General features: G+C 44.6%; 1 protein-coding gene across 13 annotated transcripts in view; it reads right to left on the bottom strand.

Annotated features, from left to right (window-relative positions):
- Window positions 1–21,831, bottom strand: part of Fgfr2 (fibroblast growth factor receptor 2) — a 110,966-nt gene that overhangs the window by 26,480 nt on the left and 62,655 nt on the right. For 5 of the 13 annotated variants that reach the window (XM_023708969.1, XM_023708973.1, XM_023708968.1 and 2 more), the window contains 3 exons: window positions 13,588–13,778; window positions 12,345–12,492; window positions 8,840–9,042 (listed from right to left, as the gene is read on the bottom strand). In XM_023708969.1, coding sequence (XP_023564737.1) covers window positions 8,840–9,042; window positions 12,345–12,492; window positions 13,588–13,778 — 542 coding nt within the window. Of the gene's footprint in view, window positions 1–8,839; window positions 9,043–11,015; window positions 11,161–12,344; window positions 12,493–13,587; window positions 13,779–21,831 lie in introns of all 13 variants that reach the window. The other 8 variants (XM_023708971.1, XM_012513452.2, XM_004625613.2 and 5 more) reach the window with 3 other exon arrangements.

Genomic DNA, 21,831 nt, shown 5'->3' with positions numbered 1-21,831 from the left:
TGGTGGGCTGAGCTGGCCACACACACACACACACACACACACACACACACAAATAAATAAATAAATTTTTTAAAAAAGAAGTAAACAGATTTTCAGTATTAAAATCAAGATAGAGGCCACTTGCAGAATTTCCTGTCTTTTCAGGGGGTGCACAGCTGCCCTTCTGAGCAGTCTCTTGATGGGGTGGGGGTGGAAGGGCTTTTTCCAAATTTTACTATGCAGATGCTTATCCGCTGTGGCATAGTGAAATTTAAAAATGGGGCAGGGGACAGAACAATTGGTAATTTTGTAACTCAGAGCCTTATTCCCAAGTATCCAGGTTGCAAAGGTAAACAGTAGAACGGGAAAAAAAAAAAAAAAGTAAATAGTAAATGCATGTGTCCCTGTAGCATCTAAGTCTGTGCCCACTAGCAACCTAGTCTAGGCAGAGGCCCTGCTCTGAGGCTCACGTGATCTCCTGGGTCCCTCCATAGTCACAGGGTATCCAAGCCCATGACAGTGAGTGAGCCCCCTCTGCAGGGTGCGTTAGCCACATCCAAATGTTCAGTTTCCATCAGGCACACAAGCATCCTCGGCTTCATCCACAGAGAAGGGGAGCTCAGAAAAACTCCAAAACAGGGTTGGTTAATGATGCTTCCCCAAGTCCTTCTGCCCACCTAACTCAATCTGCATCAACCCCACATGTTTGCCAAAGGTACCTGGTGCTTTAAAAAAATAAAAGAAGAAGGTATTCCAGGAAGTTCTTCTACATAAACAGGCAAAAACTGCCACTCCTTGCAATGGAAACTTGTGCTCAAGATCAGAGGCAAGAAGTTCCAGCCAAGCTAGTAAAAGCCGGCCTAGTGATGAGACAGTACAGGCCTCCTATGGCCAGGGTCCAGCAGACTCTGTAGCCAGGACACTCTGCAGGACCACCAGCATAGCCCCTGCTTTCTAGACACGAGAGTTCCCAGAATGGTACCGCGGGGTGCACATGGGCCGCAACCAAGGGAGGAGGGAGACTGACTGGGAAATCCCTGGAGGTCGCAGCACTGGACAGCACTGAAGCCCAGGAAACAAAGGTGCCTTGGAGCTTCTGCGCCTTGTCCCTACAGATCACCACACCCTCAGGAAGGCTTATGGAATAGAATGTGAGGAAAGCAGCTTTCCTGCAGTGAGGGTGAGAACAGACATTTAAAATATTTCTGGAAGGATATCTGAGTCTTAGCAATGGTCACCTTTAGGGAGAGAGATCAAAGGTTGGGGCAGGGGTAGAAAATATGTCGCCTTTCAGGACTTTCTAGACCATTTGGATTTTATTACCATGTATGTATTTTTTTATGTATGTATTTTTCTTTTATGTTTTAGAGAAGCACTTTCTTCAACAAAAATATTTCTTCTAATAATAAGAATCTGAACTAAGGCATGCACAAAGAGAAAAGAAAACGGAGTGCACATGCTTGGAATGTATCAATTCTAGAGTAGGTTAGAAAAGGTAAGACCGTTGCTCTTATTTCCCTTTTCGGCTCCCAGGCTATTTTGGTTTATGGCATCTCTGCATCCTCCAGCATGGGAATGCCAGGGACTGTCCACAGTCCAGCAAGTCTAGGCGCTGCCCTCGCTCAGGGTGCCTGCAGTCCTTGTACCAATGAGGGTCTCTGTGGTCCAATTGTCAGGGTCCACATGCTACTTCCACAACCTCTTTTGTGAGCTCTGAGAAGTTGCGTAACCTTCCTAGGGCCGTTTCCTCATCTGCTAAATAAGAGCTGGGCATCTCAGAGTTTACGTGAGGAAGAAGCAAAGACGAGCAAAGGTTGGTCGCCTGCTGCTGAGCTGGACCCATAGGAAGAGCTCCGTTACATTTGCAACCCGCACCACAACAGTATTTTTCTTAGCATCATGAGAATTGTCGGCAGCCAGGTCTCAGAAAATATACACTAGCACCTCTCTGGATAATGCAGTGTATTTGGAGGCTGCGGCTCAGATACTGTGCTGTGCATAGGGAGGGAGACAGCCTGGGCTGTCTCAATAAGGGCTGCATGCAGCACAGGACACGCATTAAGAAAGACTTCTGATGTGGAAGGTAAGGCCCTTCATTCCTGCCTCGGATGGGCTAGAGCTCCAGCAAACAAGAAATAAAGAATCTAGGAGTCTCAAAAGGGAAGAAACAAAAACTGGAGGGTAACAAAATCCTAGTGACAAGTGGGGCTACTTTAGAACAGAGAAATGTGACGTTCCATGAGAAGGCATCTGGGCCTGAGCCCCTGACCCAAAGGGGCTCTGTACCCCACACACAGCGCAGCTCGACCCTTGTATGCACCATCTCCCAAAAGGAGCACCTCTCAAACCTCTCCATGAGCTTTTCATGGGAAAACTTTTAAAATGGAAAACCTAAAAAGAAAAAAAAATAGCATCCTAATAGGCAAAATAAGACGGAAGACCTTTGCAAACTTTTCTTGTATAAAACAATGTTTACAAAATGATGTTTACTTTGAGGGATTTTGTTCAGATAAAATGTATATATCGGACTAAATGTGGAAAATATTTTTTGTAAAAACAAAGTGGAAAAAAAAGGGGGGGTAAGAAAATGCCCCAAGTAAAAGAACCTACAGAACCCGATCACTCTGCCTGCTGAGGTATATCTTAATTTTACCTCCATGCATTCTTACTAGGCTTTTAAAATCCCCTCTGGGACTGTAAAATCCAACTGGCTTTCTCTCCACTCCCTTTCCTCTGAAAGCAAACCTGTTTGGAGGGGGGCTTGGCGTGATCCCTGGCAAGCAGTTCCCCCAAGAGACCCCATGTTTCAGGGGCTCCTTTCCTCTGAATCACGTCCCTGCTGCCCACCTTGGAAGTCTTCCCTTAGTAGCGTTAGATTATCATTTTCCTTTTTCATAAAATCATAATTTCCCCTATCAGATCTCCTTTGTATCTACAGACTTTAATTCCAGACTTCCAATGCCTCTTAAAAAATATTCCATTCTTAGTGAGTCATAAGTTGTTTGTAAACAAAAACTGGCTAAAGCTTTAGTAAACTATTTCCCTCTCGCAAATCTTGGCAGGTAGCTTTTAAACCATATATTTTCATAGTTTCCAATTTAGCTTCCTCACTTGCTGGAATCTCTTTACCATGTGCTATAAATCAAGCTTTTAACTAAATGAGCTTTTCGTATAATTCCATAGTGCATATGGGAGATTAAGAGAGGAAGTAGAGGGTTCTTTTTTTTTTCCTTTTTAAAGGGCCACCAAGAAATAGTGTTATCTCTTTTTACTAGATTAAAGTTAATATCTAGAAGGGACCTCAGAGATCAGAGCTAATAAAAACAAAGATACCATGGAGGAGATGTGATTCAGATGTGTTTTGTTTTGTTTTTTTCTGAGAATTGACAGGTACCCTTGGACCACAGTCTGGCCAAGGAACTGTCCACCTCTCAGGCTTCTCCAGCACCTGGAGCCAGAGTAGAAGGCCTGGTGTGCGCGCACACACACAGCCGCCATCTGTCTTGCTCACCAACCCCTAGGACCAAGCAAAATGCTTTTATCACATCAAGCTGGGGGCTAAAGCTTCAAGAGATTTTCTGAGGTTGGACTTTTTTCTCCCCTTACAAAAGTAAGGAAATGAAGCAAGGAAGTCGATCAGACACTCAAGTTTTGTCCTCAATAAGCCTCTACTGCCCCTCGACCACCTCCGGACTCTTGAGCGACCTGCCAGAGCAATGACTGACTAGTCCCAGCTTCGACTTCGAAGATCTCGTCACTAAAGTTCTGATTTTGGTCAGATTTGGCCTGTTGTCCTGAGAGTGAGTGAAGAGAAGTCTGGTAGAGTCAGGGAAAGGAAGGGGAGGCCCTGGCTAAAGGGCAGGTCCCCCTCAGGTTAGCCATGACCACACCAATTACCCAAATGTTTTCTGGAGCCAGTGAGGTTTCATTAGACCACTTGACTGACTACACTGCTGACAGGTATTCCAGAATAGCGGAGTTCAGCTGCCAGGCGGCAAGCAAGTTGCTAGCAGCAGAACTTCCCTTCATGGAGTTTGGTCTATTTATTGGCCATTAATACACAACCCTAAGAACCAGCTCGCAAGCCAAGAGCTCCTCCTTCCTTGCCCTCTCTGCCCCACTCGTACCATCCCCAGGGTCTGCTCTGTGCCTCAAAGGTAATCATTACACATGTATACTTCATTTCTCTCTGGTTATCACTCTTCCTGTAACTGCTCCTCCCACGGTGAACTACAATCTGAGTAAAATACCCGGCAGCCACTGTGAGCCACTGAGGAAGATGCGGGACCTCGAGAGCCACTCGGGCTTCCTGTGAACAGAGCCCGGCCAGACCGAGACAGTTACATTTCCATTCCACCTCTGGATGAGGCTGCAGAAAGGAGAACAGATACACACAGAAGAAAACCTACTCAATAAGCCCGCTGCATCCCCTGAGCAAGCCGCTTCGGCTTCCTCTGCGCATCCTGCAGCGCCTGTCCCCACCCTCACTGTCCTCTGGTTGGAGCTACAGGAGGTGAAGCCGCCCCTCAAACTCAGGACATGCACGGGTGGCTTCATGTGGACATGTCCAGCGGGCCTGTACAAGAAACAAGAGGCTCACAAAGATGCCAATTTAACACACAGGCACTGAAGAGTGGGGGCGGGTGAGCAAGTGCTGTACAGGGTCTCCCAGCCCTGACCTCACGGGGAGGAGCGTCCATCACGCAGAACGCGCCACATGCACCTGCCCTTCCCTCATCAAGAAGTTGTTCTTTCTCTCTAGGCATCAAAGCACATCAAGTACCAAAAAGTCATGACTGGTAAAGGTAAGGCTAAAAACCTTGCCGCTAAAATGGTCTAATTGGACTCTTGCAGTTTTCTGTACATAAAAATAATGGACTGTTCTAAATCCAGTGGGGGGGGGGAGTCATAGTTGCTAGAGAATGAGCACAGGAATTTCTTCTATGATATTGGGGGAAAAAAATCTTTTAGCACCAAAAACAAGCTGGAATGTCTGTCTGTAACAGTAAGTCCAGGCCTGGCCAAATAGCTCAATGGATTAAATTGCCTGCAAGCAGGCACAGGGGCCGGGGGTTCAATCCCCGGGCCTGCCATGTAGGCCCTGCCCCCAGGGCACACTGGGACTGGGCATGATGGTGTGCACATGTAATCCCAGCTCTTGGGAGGATGCAAACAGGCGTATCACTACGAGTCCGATCTAGTAGTGAAGCCCTGAACACATTGTAGACCCTTCCCTAAAATTAAAAGAAAAGTAAGTCCAGTGTGGATTAGTAACTGTTAATTAACTGTTAATAAGGAAAAATGAGCAATAAGATCTCATACACACACGCACACACACACCTTATTTAACAAACACAACAGTGATGGAGTGGGTAGTAGAGAGACAGGCTCATAAGCATACGTTAAGGAAAGGTAAGGGTCAGAGCCAGGAAGACAGAATGAGGATTCCACCATGGAGATCCTAAGCATTACCTGTCAGGCGGGAAGAACAGGACCAACCTAGGAGGAAACGTGGCCTTCCGAATGCCTAGGAGCAACAAGTCCTCGGGACATCTGATTACAGGCTCACCTGTCGCCAGGTAAAAGCATGCTTGGCGTCCCTGTGATATTCACTCTGTCATCAACATTATCTGCAGCCCTTTGTGGGGCTTTTCCTCCTGGGGCTTTTCCTTCCAGCTACAGTCCGGCAACCCTCTTTTATCCAGAAACTAGATAGGCATCTCCCTTCCAAAGGGGCATGATTAGTGACAAGGTGATTTGTTGAATAACTCAGAAGGCACCACATTTTGGCATATACCATGAGCTGAATGAAGTGTGTCAACAATTCCCCCCAATAAATTAATCTCTCCGAGACTGAGTTTTCCAGGGTGACTGGCATTGGCCACTTTCCTCTACTTCTCTTATGCTACAGTACTTAACCCTATGGAAACACAAGGCAATTACATTCCAAACAAAGGCTCCCCAAATAACCGTAGAGCCAATGACAAGTGTAACCGGCCATGTTTTACATGGCATCTGGTTTAGATAAATTACAGTAAACTGCAAGGAATAAAAAGAAAAGGAGGGAAGAAAGTGATGAATAAAAGAAGGAAAGAAACAAGAATCCTAATTTTCCTTCAGTCACAGAGCATATGAGAGAAATGATGACCAATACAGAAAAACCAGCCAGTAAAGAGAAGGAAAACAGAACGGCCATGGTTGTATTAAAGAGATTTTCAGTGCATACCTGTTTTTTATCAAACCAAAAAGGAAAGTATGATAATCATTCCCCCTCCCCTCCATGAAATAACTGTGGGACAATGTGTCTAGTTATGCTAAACTGTAAGTTTCTTATTTTTCCCCTGTTAGCAAAAAAATTAGTAGAGATGGGATTTCCACTCCCCTGTTGGAATGCCCAGTATGAATTGCCATGAAGAATTGCCCTAGGTTACTAGTACTCCTGTATCTGAAGGAGAGCAGAGGAGGGGTGGCCACAGCACCACTGGGCCACATGAGAGTCATTTTAGAACAGGATTCTAGAAGAACTGGCCAGCAACTGGCCCTAGCTCTGTTATTGTCCTAGCCACATGAATGACAATACCCAAAATAACAGCATTCGTGGTGGCAGAAGAGACCCAACCAGTCTATTTTTCCCTCATGCTCCTGACACAGTTTGGGCATTCTCAATACTTGACATGCACTTCAAATTTTAGTCTCAGGGGCCAGGGTAGTGGCTCAGTAGAATAAGCACTTCCCTGGCAAGCGCAAGGGCCTGAGTTCAATCCCCAGTTCCACAAAAAAAAAAAAAAAAAAAAAAAAATTTAGTCTCAGCCTCCAATCAGAAGATCCACTAGAAGCCCAGGGAGCTAGCTCAGGGGCACAGCACCTGCCTGGCAAGCACAAGGTCCTGAGTTCCATTCCCCGTACCAAAAACAAAGATTATCCCCTAGGAATGTGGCTCCAAATACCTTAACAAGGGCCAGTGGCCTGGAGTTAGGAGTCGGTGGAGATCAGCAGATCTCTGACCAAATTCCTGCTAATTGAAGTTCTAATCCTCACTAAAATCGTCTCCAGAGAGAAACATCACTGCCTTAAGTCCCAGGAGAGGCAAGAGTGGAGAAGAACCTCGAGTTTCTCAAAGGGCTTTTTAGTATCACCTAGGGGTTTATCTACAATGCATATTCCACACTCCATCCAAGTCTACCAAACAAGAATCTCTGGGGTGAAACTAAGGAATCTACAATTTTAAAAAGCATAAATTCTGCTTAAAACATTCCCTGAAACAGCCAGTAAGTTGGCCATTTCTCTAGGTAAAAACAAATAAAACCCCACCTGTACTGGAAACAAGTTTTAAATACTCTCACACAGAGTTTGCATTCACACATGACTTCTCATCTCTCTTAACGAGCAAGAAGAGTCAAAGTATTTTCTGTCCAGGGCTGGGGAGATAGCTCAGTGGTCTAAGCGCCTGCTGGCAAGCACAAGGACCCAGGTTTGATCCCAGTACCACATGCCATGCCATGCCCCGGAACCCCAGGCATGCCGTGGTGCTGGCCATCGAGACAGGGCATGGTGGCGAACGCCTTTAATCCCAGCGTTGGGGAGGCTGAGACAGGAGGATCATCACTACAGGTCGGAGCTGCATAGCCAGACCCTGTATCAAATCAATGAATAAATAAACGATTTTTTCGTAAAGCATTTTCTGTCTAATCCATTTTTGTGAGACTTTGATTAATAATATATGCTTTATCTTGTCCCATTCCTTCCAAACCAAAAATAAATGAACCAGGGGTATAAGAAAAAGTAGACATCAGCTACACGTAGAAATTATGCTACTACTGAATCCATAGCTGTGATGAGAACTACTGACAGTAACATAATGGTATCTGTATACAATGTTGTGTTAGTGATTAAAAGCCGCCACCAAAATTCAGTTTAGAAAGAAACCGCGGGCCGGTTTAAAGCATGCAGCCCAAGCAGCCGTTCCTACACAATCCCAAATCAGAGGTTACTAATCTCGCTAATCAGTCTCCCTACTGTGGGAAGCTGAAAAAGGTAAATAAGATCCAGAATGGGCAATTGTAAAATGGGAAGAAACTGTTTAAAAGGGAAGAAAAACCAAGATAAGGGAAAGGAGAAAAGAAGGGAGAAGCGAAAGACACAAAGACAGACAGACAGACACACAAACACACACGATACTTAAGATCATTACAGTACTAATTTCACTGAGAAAAAGATTTGTGCTACTATTCTAGACAACTTAATGCCTATATCTTGTACTCTGAGTAACTATTTTAAAGATAACAGAACACAATGTATTGGCCATTGTTAATCCCCTATTATCTTATGTTGAAATTTTGTTTTACTTTTCTCTTTAAAATAAAATATAAAACAATAAAGGGGTGCCAATTCTTTAAAAAAATTTTTAAAAAACAAAGACTATTAGTCTCTTTCCCACACTACCATAGTATAAGCTCCATCCTAATATTTGTGTCTCTCTTCAAAAAAAAGAAGACAAAAAGAAAAAAGAAAGGGCATTTGATCCTCAGAAGCACAAATGACCAAAGCTTTGTATCTAAGTCCACTGAGTACAAACACAGAGAACTTGCCTCCGGGGTTATCTCCTGTCCTGCTGATCAACTCTCTGATTTCCACACTGTAGTCCTTTCCTACCTTTGGAATGAGACCCCAACTGCTGACCCTGGTGAAGCAGTACAGCTCAGACCCTCAAAGCACCAAACACTAATTGGACGACCACCAAGAGGCACTTCGAAACCATCCACACACGGAGCTGCCACACGGCATCAAAGCAGAGGAAAAGATGAAGAGCTGGCTGGGGCACAGGGAGGATGAAATGTCTTTAAACTCTTTATCTACTTTCTGTTACCTGTCTCCGCAGGGGGATGCGCTTGGTCAGCTTGTGCACGGCTGGCTGGCTGCTGAAGTCTGGCTTCTTGGTCGTGGTCTTCATTCGGCACACAATGACTGTTACCACCATACAGGCGATTAAGAAGACCCCTATGCAGTAAATGGCTATTTCCAGGTAATCTGGGGAAGGTGTAATCTCCTTTTCTCTTACAGGAGCTAGATTGTAGATTATAGGTGGGAAGAACAGATAAGCAGGCCACAGCGTTAGGACACCGGAGTAATGCATTGCAACATCGCTACAGGAATCAAAGGCAATGATCGACTGACCAGTCCTGAGGCAAGGTGGGCTTCCCAAGAACTCAATGCTGCAAGACAGTGGAGAACGCAGGCCCACCAACTGCCTCTCCAGATACAAATGAGTAACCAATGTGCCTCACTTTACCGCAGGCTCAGCTGGTCTCTACCTCCAGTCCCAGTGGCTCTCTGCCACCAGTGAGCAGCTGACACCAAGCTACATTCTATTAGGCATCTGGGCAGAGCAAGGCCACCGACTGCACCCACACAAAGACCTGCTTTTCATGGTAGCCTCTGAATATACAAAACAAGCTGAAAACTCTGCAACATGAAGGTTCCCATTTTGTTTCTAAGGAGATAGTGGGGAGGCTTCAGTCTTGCAGAGGCAGGCTCTTCCAGAGGAAGGCTCAATGTATGATTTATCCCAGATGAACACAGCTCCACATGAAATGAATATTCATGCAGCAGGCTGCCCCAAAAAAGTTTTACTGGCTTATTTAGTATAGTCCAGCATGTTATTTAATTAAGTAAACCAATGCATTTAACATAAAGAATGGATTGTTTACATGAAATCATTAGATTCATAATAAAGTTTACTGTTTAACCATAAAAATTTTTTTGTATCTGGGTATATTGAATAAATCACTACAACTTTTCCCTTAAGAAAAACTATAGACATGAATACATATATGATTAATTTAGCACCTTCTTCTATCAACTTCCAATTATGCTGTTCCCTTCTTTGTCCTCAAGGGTCAATGTATAAGCAGTGTATTCCCAAGCAGCACTTGTCTCAAACTGCATTCTTAGTTAATAGGCTAGTACTCTCAGGCAAATTGGTTAAGAAGTGCCTGTGAGGCACTTGCACAATGCAGTACTGCAAGTAGAAGCAAGCTCAACAGCAATCTCATTGTTTCAAGACAAATATTCACAGAGCAGATTCACAATAAAAGGGGGAACGGATGCAATGGTATTAAAGCTTATACATTTTAATCAGAAAAATACTTGCAAGGTAGTCAAAACTCACAGCAGCAGAGCACAAAATGAAATGATCAATCTATTTTTACTAGACATAAAATAAGCATGCAGGTAGCCGCTGTATTCTAAAAATAAGGCATTAATAACTGGAGTGGAACATCATAAGCTAGCAAACCAGTGTCTATGCAAGTTTCACAAAGGAAATAATAAAGAGGCGGCAGCAGCAGAGAGGACAGTGTTCATCAAGAAGGTTTAACTAAGCTAGAGACATGTCAGTTAAAGACTCAGGCAGCAGCAGTGTTCAGCAGGCAATAGGGCTTTGTGGATGTTTATTTCTCCACAGCATGGAAATAACATCAAGCCCAAGATGGCACAAGCACGCGCTGCACTAAAAGCAAACTAAGAGTCCATTCTATTGCAACATGCAACAAGCCACCGATTCCCAAGGTAGGTAGCACACTGCTTCTGCACACCTACGTTCAGAGGGGCATCCCCGGGGCACCCCAGGATACACACCCATCTGTTTCCATCTTGTTAAAAATATGGGACAAGAAGAATAAGTCTCATAGGGGATTTCAGCAAAGTGGAATTTGCAATGAGAAAAAAATTACTTTGCATTTTACAAAGTAATTTCAACTTCTTTAAGAGAAAAGGGGATGGGTGAATTTTTATATTGGCTCAATAACTCACTAAAAACATTACGATCCCATTGGATTTTCACTTGATCATAAATGGAGTGTGGGATCTCCTTGTAACTGAATTTCTAAGACAACTTTCTTATCCCTGGAGGGTCATTTTGAATTTTTTTAATCTTTATGCAAGAATAAAAGGGGCTGTTTTTAACAGAAGCTGTGTTAATTTTATAGCAATCAACCAAGAAAAGGGGAAAACCCAAGGAGAGAAAGAGCAGTATATACCTGGCAGGACTGTCAACCATGCAGAGTGAAAGGATATCCCAATAGAATTACCCGCCAAGCACGTATATTCCCCAGCATCCTCAAAAGTTACATTCCGAATATAGAGAACCTCAATTTCTTTGTCCGTGGTGTTAACACCGGCGGCCTAGAAAACAAAGGAAGCAAGAAAAAGGCTAGAGGACACAGGAACAATTGTGGAAAGGGCCGTGGAACCATGAGGCCTTGCACCGGCGGCTCCGGGAGGTGCTAGCCACTGGAAGATTCCGACTGCAGCCCATCCACAAAGCCCACAACCAAGAGACACGGAGAGCCACTGGCCAGCTCGCCTCTGCAGGCCCATCACCACACCGGCTTCACCACCTAGACATGCATGCAATCAGACACATGGAAAAATCAACCCACAGAGGTCCGTTCTGTTGGCCTTTGCTTTGGTTTGCATTTAGGGTAATTTTCCAAAAGTATAATGCCCAAAAAGGCTAAGCTGGGTTATGGCCCTGTTGGCTGCAGACTCCCATGTTGACAAGAGGGTAGTTCTATCTAAATTGTTTTATAATAAAATAAAATACTACAGATAAGCCCAGACACCTCACACATCCCTCTGGGTCCGCAGGAATGAACCAGGATGAAAGGTTGTCTTGGTCACAGGCTCTGGTTAATTTTACTTTCATAAAACCATCTCACTTACATAGCATTAAAGGAAAATGCCAGAAAGCATGATCTCAGCAAAAGAAAAAAAGAGTTTTCCTCTTTTTACTATAAACAGTAGATGTCAATCCTGACAGATTAAGAAAGCCAACCTTCTTCCTTCCTTCAGTAGCATCGGGTGGTATTAATGAGGGGAGATGAACCATCCTTGAATTTGGACTAGGATCAAATATGGAACCAAAGAAACAAGACTTTGTGGGATGAATTCTATTATGGCACGGTTTCTCTACAAGCCTGGGGCAGAAGGAAGTAAGAATTCTATTGCTCCTGAAATGCTACAGATTCGGTATGTAGGTGTGTGTTTCATGGTGTCCATGTGCAGTCATCATGGGAACTGTGCAGCCCAAACAAGATAAACCAGAAGGGGCAACCTAAGAAACTGGGCGAGCATAGAGGGTGATCCTTCGAAGAAATCAGAGCAAGCACTTTGAACGTTGTGGGCATTTTTCCATGGCTGCTGGCATCATGCCAGCTGCATCACCAAAGAAAGATGATTATGAATATACCAAGGCCACAAGAAGAATCCTACAAGCTGCCTGCAGTCTCCCAAAGCACCAAGTCTTTTCAGCTTCTATATCCAGCTTTCTTTTACAAAACAAAAACAGAAAACAAAGACTTTGTTACCTTGCTGTTTGGGCAGGACAGTGAGCCAGGCAGACTGGTTGGCCTGCCCTATATAATTGGAGACCTTACATATATACTCCCCAGCATCCGCCTCAGTCACATTGAACAGAGCCAGCACTTCTGCATTGGAACTATTTATTCCCGAGTGCTAGAACAGACATAGGAGAACAATATAACGGCCAACCAGGAAGGACTCGGTGCTGTCTACGGTCCCACCACCAACACACTACAAGACAACAACTTCCACTATGGCTGAAGAACTATGGGTTGATGAGGTCAAGTAGGGGACAGTGAAAGTGACCTGTGGAGAAGGGTGGAAGGTGTGACACACAACTGGTAGAATGGGTTAGCAGTTCCCCAGGTTGGTCATCTTTCCCCAAATTTCTAGATCCTGGCTGTTGTTAGCTAGAGAAAATACTTTGTTGACTGAAAGTTTTTAGTTAGCCATCCATAGTTCTATTGGAAGACTTCTTTTGAAGAATATTCTCTATATACAACTAACTCAACATGAAAGGTATGGTAGGCAATGGGCTAAGAAGCAGCAGTACAGACTTATCTGCCACAGACTGTGACGCTCTGAAGATCAAGCTAAATCTAAAACTTCACACAGGCCAGACATGGCTGCACATGCCTGCAATCCCAGCACTTGGGAGACTGAGGCAGGATTGCTGTGAGCTTGAGGCCATCCTAGGCTACATGGTGAGTTCAAGGCCAGCCTGAGCTACATAGTGAGACCCTCTCTCAAAAAAGTAAAAAAATAAATAAGTAAATCACATGTTAAGTGTTTTTCAAAGGATATTTGGGGGGGGAGGTAACTAAATTTTTTCTACAACGTGGAGATTAAAATCTGATCCTGAAGTCCTATCAATAGAAATCAACATCAGAATGCCAATGACATGAGCACAGTACCTAAAGCTTCCCAAGCCCCTTCCCTTGTACTCCACTGGGGAGGCAAGATTATGATCTCCATGCTTGAGGCATGCAGCTGAGCCTAACGGTCCTGTCTAAGAACTCAGGCTGATAAAGAGCTGAACTGTCTGACTGGAAATGAAGTATTCCTTCCCTCCCCTACAGTTCCCTTCTGAAATCTTATGAGTAGGCCTGATGCTCTGATAACTTATCATACTCTACTAGCCAATCCAAAAATAGTGCTCCTCTCACATCCAACAGAAAGCCAAAGACTTGGCCACACCCACAGAGGGGTCACCAGTCGCGGGCCCCTTGGGCCTCAGAGAGTTCTCACCTTCAGAACCTTGAGGTAGGGCAGCCCATCAGGCCCATATTTACTGCCGTTCTTTTCCACATGTTTGATCCACTGGATGTGAGGCTGAGCATCGCTGTAAACTTTGCAGACAAATTCCACGTCCCCTCCGACGACCGTGGAGGCATTTGCTGGCAGTCCAGCCTGGAGGATGGGCCTATGTGGTGACCGCTCTGATGAACATGGAAAAAAGGAGATGCCGGGTGAGATGATGAAAGACCAATAAATCAGTGGGGGTGTCCAGAAGGCAGTTGGGGGCATAAGCCAAAAAGGCCTCCCGTCTGCTCGCTGACTCCTTTGAAACAGCACAGAGGCCCCATCCACAACAAACTTGATTTCAAAGGAAACCACTGGAGCAGAACCCTTGTAAAAAGTACACTTATTTAGAAAATCCAGACAATAACTTTTTTTTTTTTTTTTTTTTTTTTGCAGATCCGGGGATTGAACTCAGACCCTTGCGCTTGCCAGCGAAACACTTATTCTACTGAGCCATCTCCCCGGCCCCCAGAAAATAACTTATTACATCCCACACTGCTGGTTATCCACAGCCACCTAATGAACAAGGGAAAAGATTTTGACCATCTAAAGACAAATGGTAGCATGAGGAGTGGTGACTCATTCCCTGGGGATGATTTCCAAATCTCACCTTAAACCAGGGCTTCACATTATGGACAAGTGATAAAAGCAACTTCGTAGATAATTCCAGTACCACAAATGGCTCCTGCACACATAGAGTATCCTACACATTTCTTTTTCTTTTCTTTTTTCTAATAGGACCGAACTCAGGACCTTGCGCTTGCCAGACAGGGGTTTATACCTCCTATATATTTCTAAGATGCTCCAAGAAAGCCTACATTCTTTTTGTTGAAAAATGTCCTAGAAACTAAAGGTCAGAATTATGAAGAGACCACATATGAAGAGACCAAGCTAACACCTGGATTCACCTCTTTATCATGATGCTTACTCTGTCTGTTGACTCCTTATTCACAGCAACTGATCTAATACTAAGTCAGCTGTGCAATGGGAGAGGCAGATGCAGTTCCTAGCTTCAGGCTACGCTTTAGACTATCTGTGAGGCGACCCTACAGGGAAATGCTTGCTGTTTCCTCCCAGCCCTCATTTCTCTTGCCTCTTTCTTTACAGAGGGGGTTCTCAACCAGGGGCACCCCTTAGTCTTACACCTAGGGAGGGTCCTCTCTGCAGAAATTCTACAGAAGTAACCAAATGAAGGTGAGCTGGCCCCCACATGCATGGTTGTTCAAGATTGAAGTAACAATTTAAACCTGGGCCAAGGCCTTAGCAAATATTTCTCCAAAGAAGACATACAAATGGCCAACAGAATAGGGAAAGATATTCATCGTTAGCCATCAGGGAAATAGAAATCAGAACCAAAACTACCTTGCATTTGTTAGGATAGCTACTACCAAAAAGTATGGGCGGCCTGCACAAAACAGCAAGGAATCTCCTAAAGAAGGAAAACCAGCATGACCATCTGATCCAGCCATCCCACATGGATTTAACCAAAAGAATGAAAATCGGGATCTGAGACACTAGCAGTCCTACCCCCAGCAGAGCACTATTCCTGCCAGCCAAGATACTGATTTTTTTTTTTAATTTTATGTATTTAGTACAGGGTCTAACTACACAGATCAGACTCGTAGTGATCCTCCTGTTTTCAGCCTCCCAAGCACTGGGATTATACAGGCATGCACCACCACGCCCAGTCTTAGTCACCATCTCAGCATGCCCTGGAAGCAGAACTGGCGTGGCACACAGGGGATCAAACCCCAGTCCCCGCACCTGCCTAAGCAGGGGCTTTAGTCCACTGAGTTATCTGGCCAGCCCAAGCTACATATCCATCAACAGATGAATAAAATAAAATTATCATCTCTACATACATGGAAAATCATCCAGCTCTTACAAATAACAAAATCTTGCAATATATAACAAAGCAGAGTTAGAGGACATTATGTCAGATGACACAAGACAGTCACAGGAGGACAAATACTGCTTGGTTCCACCTCCAGCAGGCATCTCAACTGGTCATGTTTATATATTCAAAGAGTAGAAGAGTGGTTGCAGGGCAAAAGAGGAAATGAGTTGCTAACCAAGAAGCACAAGCTTTCCATCCAGCAAGATGAGAAGTTCTCGAGATCTACTGTAAAACATTGCCCCTATACCTGACAAAGTGTACAGTTAAAATGTGTTAGGAAAGTAGATCTTATATTAAGGGTTTTTATAAGAATAAAATACGATGAGTAAGGCCACACTGCTGTGCAATCTTGTCTACACAAACATCATAAGCATAAACTCCCCGGGATCTTCCTGCATGACAGCTCTGTGAAAACCACACAAAACCCAATCCTTAGTCTATTTCCAACACCATCTCTCCAACACCTGCACATACTAGCCCTCTCCCTCTCCCTCTCTTCCAACTATGGGTACCACTGCCCTTAACTCCAGCTTAAAAACAAAGGAGATGAGGAGCCCTGAGCCAGCTCAACACATCAAAAATGTCTCCACGATGCTCCTAAGAAACCCTGTGCACTGCACTGGGAACAGCAAGTTACCATGATAAATATCTACGCATTTCTATTGGAACTTTTCAGGTTAAAAAATATCATTCACTGGAATTTGTTGGATCACAGCCAAACCATCACAAATTGATTTTACTGCATAAGCCTATTTCTGGCCTTTAAAAACTTTCTGAAAAGAAAAACTGCTAGTAGTTGTCCTTTACAGATCATATGCTGCTGTGTCCCCTCACTTAACAGACACCTACATGTCCACAAACTGACAGGATTCCCGAGTCCCCAGTGATGTCATTCATCTGTTCTAACATCACCAGCTTAGGCTGAGCAGAGAAGCCCAAAGTCAAGACTCCTACTGTCTGAGGTCAGAAAAATGCAAAGATTGGTGTCTTCGAACAGCACAAGAGACCCTAAGACTTTGGCTAATAGGCTGCCTCAGAGATGGGCCACAGGAGCCCGTGTGCGCCTGGCTGGCCCATCCACGTGGGAAGGACAGAGTTAAGCCCACTTCCACACACCCCTCTCCTCCTCCTCTCTTCCCACCAGGCTCCCCACCAAGAGATTTAACAGCAGGAGGGAAGTTGTCCCTGGGCTGGATATTACCAGCCAACTTCACAAAATATGCCCTTTCATACCTGTCAAATATCAAAGCTTATTCCTTCCCTCAGGAAAGTGGGTTTTCGGTATCAATTCATTCCTCAGCTCAACTTTCCAGTTTTGCATTCACATACATATGTGTTATGATAAACACTGACAGTTTAGATCTAAAATGTCTTTTCTCAGAAACAAAAGTACTACAAAGGTCTGGAGATGTGTCAGTGGCAGAGCACCTGCCTAAAACACAGGAGGTTCTAGGTCCTAAACTCTAGTGCCCTCCCCTAAAACTGTAAAAAAATAAAATAAAATAAAATAAAATAAAAATAATGTTATAAACTAGAGCTACTAAATTTCAGATCAAGCCCTCTTCCTTTAACATGCTTATTTCTAATAAATTGTTTCACCGGCAAATAATGCATGCTTAATTCCAAATAATGCTGCCCGTGAACAACAAGAGCTTTCAGAATGCTGACGCCTCCGGCTTGCACCAGCCTTTCGGGGGAATCAGTCACTGGGGCAACCCTGGCAGGGCTCACTACAGAGCTGCAGGCTTGCTTTACTTGTGGTCACAGCACCGCTGGGCTCCAGTTATTAAGTTATTCCATTGCTATCCAGACTATTTTCACCAAAAGGAAAAAAGAAACCTTTGCAATGGTTTAATGTTATTGCATTTGCAAATTACAGCATACCGAATGTTACCACTTACAGTCTTGAATTCATCTTTTCACATTTTCTCACCTTATATGAAATAACCTCTTAACCACCCCCTCTCCCCCTCGGCCCTTTCTCACTTTGGGTACAAAAACTGTAAGCAGAATCGTTCTGTAATAGAAACCTTATACCACCTTCCAAAACTTATTACAGCTGCTTTTGGTATAAAATGAAACCTCAGAGAATGTTATTTAAAATGTTTTTTAAAAGTCAGTAGGCCTCATGTTTCGTTTCTCCACATCAGGCTTCGATTTCCTTTGCAACCTTATTCTCTGCCCTTAAACAAGTCAGAGAATGAGGCCTGAAACGTCTTGGAAAAGGTCCCAGGATGCCAGCCTCTGCTGAGTGCCACACTCTGCCCATCCCCTTCGGCCATCAATCTTGCCCGGTGTCCATCAGCCCCTCAAGAGCAGCAATCAAGAAGCGGCTGACAGCACGTAACTTCTAGGGCACTGGGGTAAAAGCCAAGTGCAGATGGCTGGTGAGGAAGCAGCTCAGGCGGGGCAGACAGCCCTGTGTGGCCTTCCTGGTAGGCACAGAGCGAGAGGGCGAGAGCAAGGAGGACAACGCTCCTCCCACAGCCGACCCCCCCACCCTGGAAGCCAACAGGCCCCGAGCAGACTGAACCCCTTGGGTTTGCAACTTTTCACGTCAAGTCAAAATAAAAAGGATTAGTCCATGAATTATTTCTGGATGAGACATGAAAGCCCAGAGCTGGCTCAGTTCTTCCCCTATGTGATAATGAAATCACATCTTCCCCACAGGAAGGATTTACAATGTTAGGCAAGTTTCTTTTACAGCATGTTTAACTCTCTGATATTATATAAAACAGATTTTTTTCTTTTTACAGAAGCAGTGAAATAAATACATAGAAAGCCGAAGGGTTGAAGAACAGCTCACCTCTGTTACTTGACTGCAATTTAAAAATAGACAAGATTCTGAGCTCCGCAGGTTGCAAATGTACAATACGTGGACCTGCAGCAGGATGAGGACCTTTAAAATAGCGATTCCAAGGTCCCTGCGAGCATTCCAAATTAAGACACAATGGAAAGCCGGCCAAAGGGTGCGGCTGTTGCCCATGGGACAGTTGGCTGCACTGCTGGAATGAAGTTCCACCAAATAAATGCGTAGTAAACACACTGAAGTGCTCTAAAAAATACATTCCCTCCCCGCCTGTCTCTCTCCCTCCCCTCTCTCCTCTCGCGCTCGCTCTCTCTCTCTCTCTCTCTCTCTCTCTCTCTCTCTCTCTCTCTCCCTCTTTTTTTCAACTCTCTCTCCCTCTTTTTTTCAAGTGTCCACTTCACTAAAGTAGAAAGCCCAGCTGCTAAGAGGCTAAATAATCCAGGTTGGCTCTGCAAATCTTATTCTATCACTGGGAACCCTAACCCAACTGAAGACTGCAGGAAGAAAACACAGCCTACTTCATTCCAAGGGGTAATTAGGGAGGTGAAGGAGAGAGAGAAAGAGAGAGAGGGAGAGGAAGAGGGAGAGGGAAGAGGAAAGAGAGAAGAAAATACCTGAGTGACAAAGAATAAATCTTTGTTAATTGACCACTGAAATTTTATAACATGCCTGTCCTTCTCTGGACATAATAATATGTTTGCTCATAAGAGATCTACAGCTTTTGCTTTGACATAGCAAAAGCCATAAAAAACGTCCAGGGAGCAGAGGCCTCATGGCTGCAGGCTCAGTAAACATGCATCCCCAGGATCAGAAGAGAACCAGGCTCTTAAATTACACCTATAAATTAATCAAGCCCAGAGCCCTTGCTTTCCCAACACACACTGGTCTCCCAAGTTTTTCTCCCCAAAAGTTCAGCCGCCCTTGCGACAGAGAACCAGTTCAAAGCCTCTGTCTTGGGCCACAGCGCTCAAATCCCACGGAGTCCTCAGTTCTGATCTGGAAGCGGCCAGTCTCTGCACTCAGCGCTCAGGCAGCTCGAGCACTAAGGGAGCGAGGCGAGCCTTGCCTGCTCTGCCTTTAAATTAAAATCAAAATTTAATTACCCTTCCTTCCAAATGGCAGTTTCTTAGCAACTGTGAGGGACTCAAAAGGGAAAGTACGATCTGCGATTCGGGAGACAGAGTGAGAACTGAGAATTCTCTTTTGCTAAAGCCCAGCCTACTTTTTTCTAAAGAATAGGCGGTGGTTGCTTTTGTTGCATAAAAAACGCACTAAACCAGTTAGCATGAGGAGCGGTTGTTAGGAGGAGGAGGAGGAGGAGGAGGCCATCAAAGCCTTCTGAAGCCTTCTGAAGCTGGAGCAGCCCAATAACCTGCTAAAGGCCTCACGCTCCTTACAATTAGTAGAATGAGTTCATTGCCTTGTCAAGACTCCGCCTAATGCTCTCAAGTCAGACAGGCTAAATCCAGTTGCATTCTGAGTTTTGTTTTTCCTGAGCTTTAAAAGTGATCAGCAGAAAAAAAGCCAGGCTGGGATGGAGAGGACATTCAGAAAGGGTCCTGGGACTGTACAGTGATAGGGTTCAGAGTGCTGGGCACCCTCAACATTACTTTTTTAAAAACTGAAAAATCACACTGCATGGCCAGTGACTCGTTTGCTGCCCTGTCCCCTTCTGCTTCTGTCCTCTTCCCTCGGCTATCTGGTTGGCCAGGTGTTCACACCTTCTGCCTGGCCATCTGCCTCTGGGAAGTCCTGTAGAATCCGGTGAAGACCCAGCTGCCTCTAAAACATATACATATCTTTTTGCAGAGACAGCAATGGCTGCAGAACAAGCTTGTTTGGGGAAAGATGAAGCGTCTCCCCTCGAGCAGGAAAGTCATGAAGTGACTTATGGAGGCTGCACCATGTGAAACGCTAGAAGCAAAACACCACTAATTCCTTTGTGCTTGCTCAATGGCGTGGACGAGCGAAGTGAAGTGCTGGCTGGGGCTCAAGTCTGGGAAGACCCAAGCAGGTGGAGGCAAAGCACCTTCACTAATTAATGTCACAGGCTCTGTGATTTGGTTTGGGGATGAGTGGCTTCTACCTGCTGCGTGTCAATTTGGATCTTCTTGGGCAACTTACAGAAGAAGGGCTCTGTGTCATCTACTCAGCCCAAATGTTTAAAATACTCTGAACCTCATACCTTCCAAAAGTTAAACCAGAGTCGACCACTCTTTGATGACCACAAAGTTAGGCCAAATTTAGGTTCAAAGGAGATGTGGCTTTCGGATGATGAGAAAGTTCTAGGGATGGACAACTGGGATGGGTTGACAACTGGAATACCCAGAAGGCCACAGAATTGTGCCCTTAACGTGATTAAATGCTTATGTTATGCAATTCTTGCCACAACTTAAGAAAGGAGGAGTCCTGGCAAAGGCAATAATACCGTGGAGTGGGCAAGACCTATTCTAGGATCATGGGACACCTACGTACTCGGCCAAGTGTATTCGTCATGTCCTGTTTATTAAATGAGAGCTTTGCTCTCTCTCAACACTAAGACTCTGCACAAGGCCCCTGCTGCAAGGACCGTGGCGTGGATGCTGATGTAAATGTACACGTCAGGTCTCCACAGCCTCCCTCCTGAGGAGCCGCCGTAAACACAGCTGAGAGCAATCCTGCCGTGCAGGACAGCACGGAGCCCCCGCACCACCACCTGCCTAGGGGGAGCGGCATCTCTCAGGAATGCAAGATCTTCAGCGGGCGTCTGCCTAGCTGGGTTTCCTTCATGGGAAAACCACGTTGGAAAAGTTTTTTTTTTTTTTTTTAAATTGTTCAGGAATTAAATACACTGTGAATTCCAAATTAGAGTATCTCCTCTCAAACAATTACAAAGAAACTAAAAACCAAACTACTAGAAAGCCTCCCCAAATGAAAATGAAAGCCATTAGGTTTATAATGATTTATAACACATATCAGAAAGGGTCCAGCTACCTACCGCTAGAATCTGCCCTTGAAAAATATTCACAGGTGCCTAGTAAGCAGGTGCATACAAAGCTTATCACTGTAGCATTATTTGTAAGTGGAAAACAAATACGATAAAGTAAACCTAAATGTGATTAAGCTATACTATATCCACGGCCGAATAGGACAGACAGGTCCACTAATACTGAAGCTAGTGGATATACACAGCTATCAAAGAGGCTGTTATACAAATACTGATAGGTTTTATCAGGTTTCATCATCTAAAAATCTTTTCTTCTACAAGAAGATGACAAAAATCTATGCTAATTCCAGATGCTTTGCCTTGCTCCTGGGGTGAATCAAGCAGAGAGGAAAGCTTTCAGCCCATCTGATCAAACAAGCGATCCCTCCCTTTGGTACAAACAACATGAGAAATCGGACAACGAACCCCATTTGTTTTCTCAGGAGACAAAACTCAGACTGAAAATAATCGTACTCCTAAATACTTCTTAGTAAAAGTATCACCTACAAAGAGGTTTCA

This window comes from Octodon degus, unplaced genomic scaffold, assembly GCF_000260255.1.
Source record: "Octodon degus isolate 3935 unplaced genomic scaffold, OctDeg1.0 scaffold00010, whole genome shotgun sequence".
NCBI classification, from domain to species: Eukaryota; Metazoa; Chordata; class Mammalia; order Rodentia; family Octodontidae; genus Octodon; species Octodon degus.
This window is presented reverse-complemented; position numbering and strand designations above follow the sequence as displayed.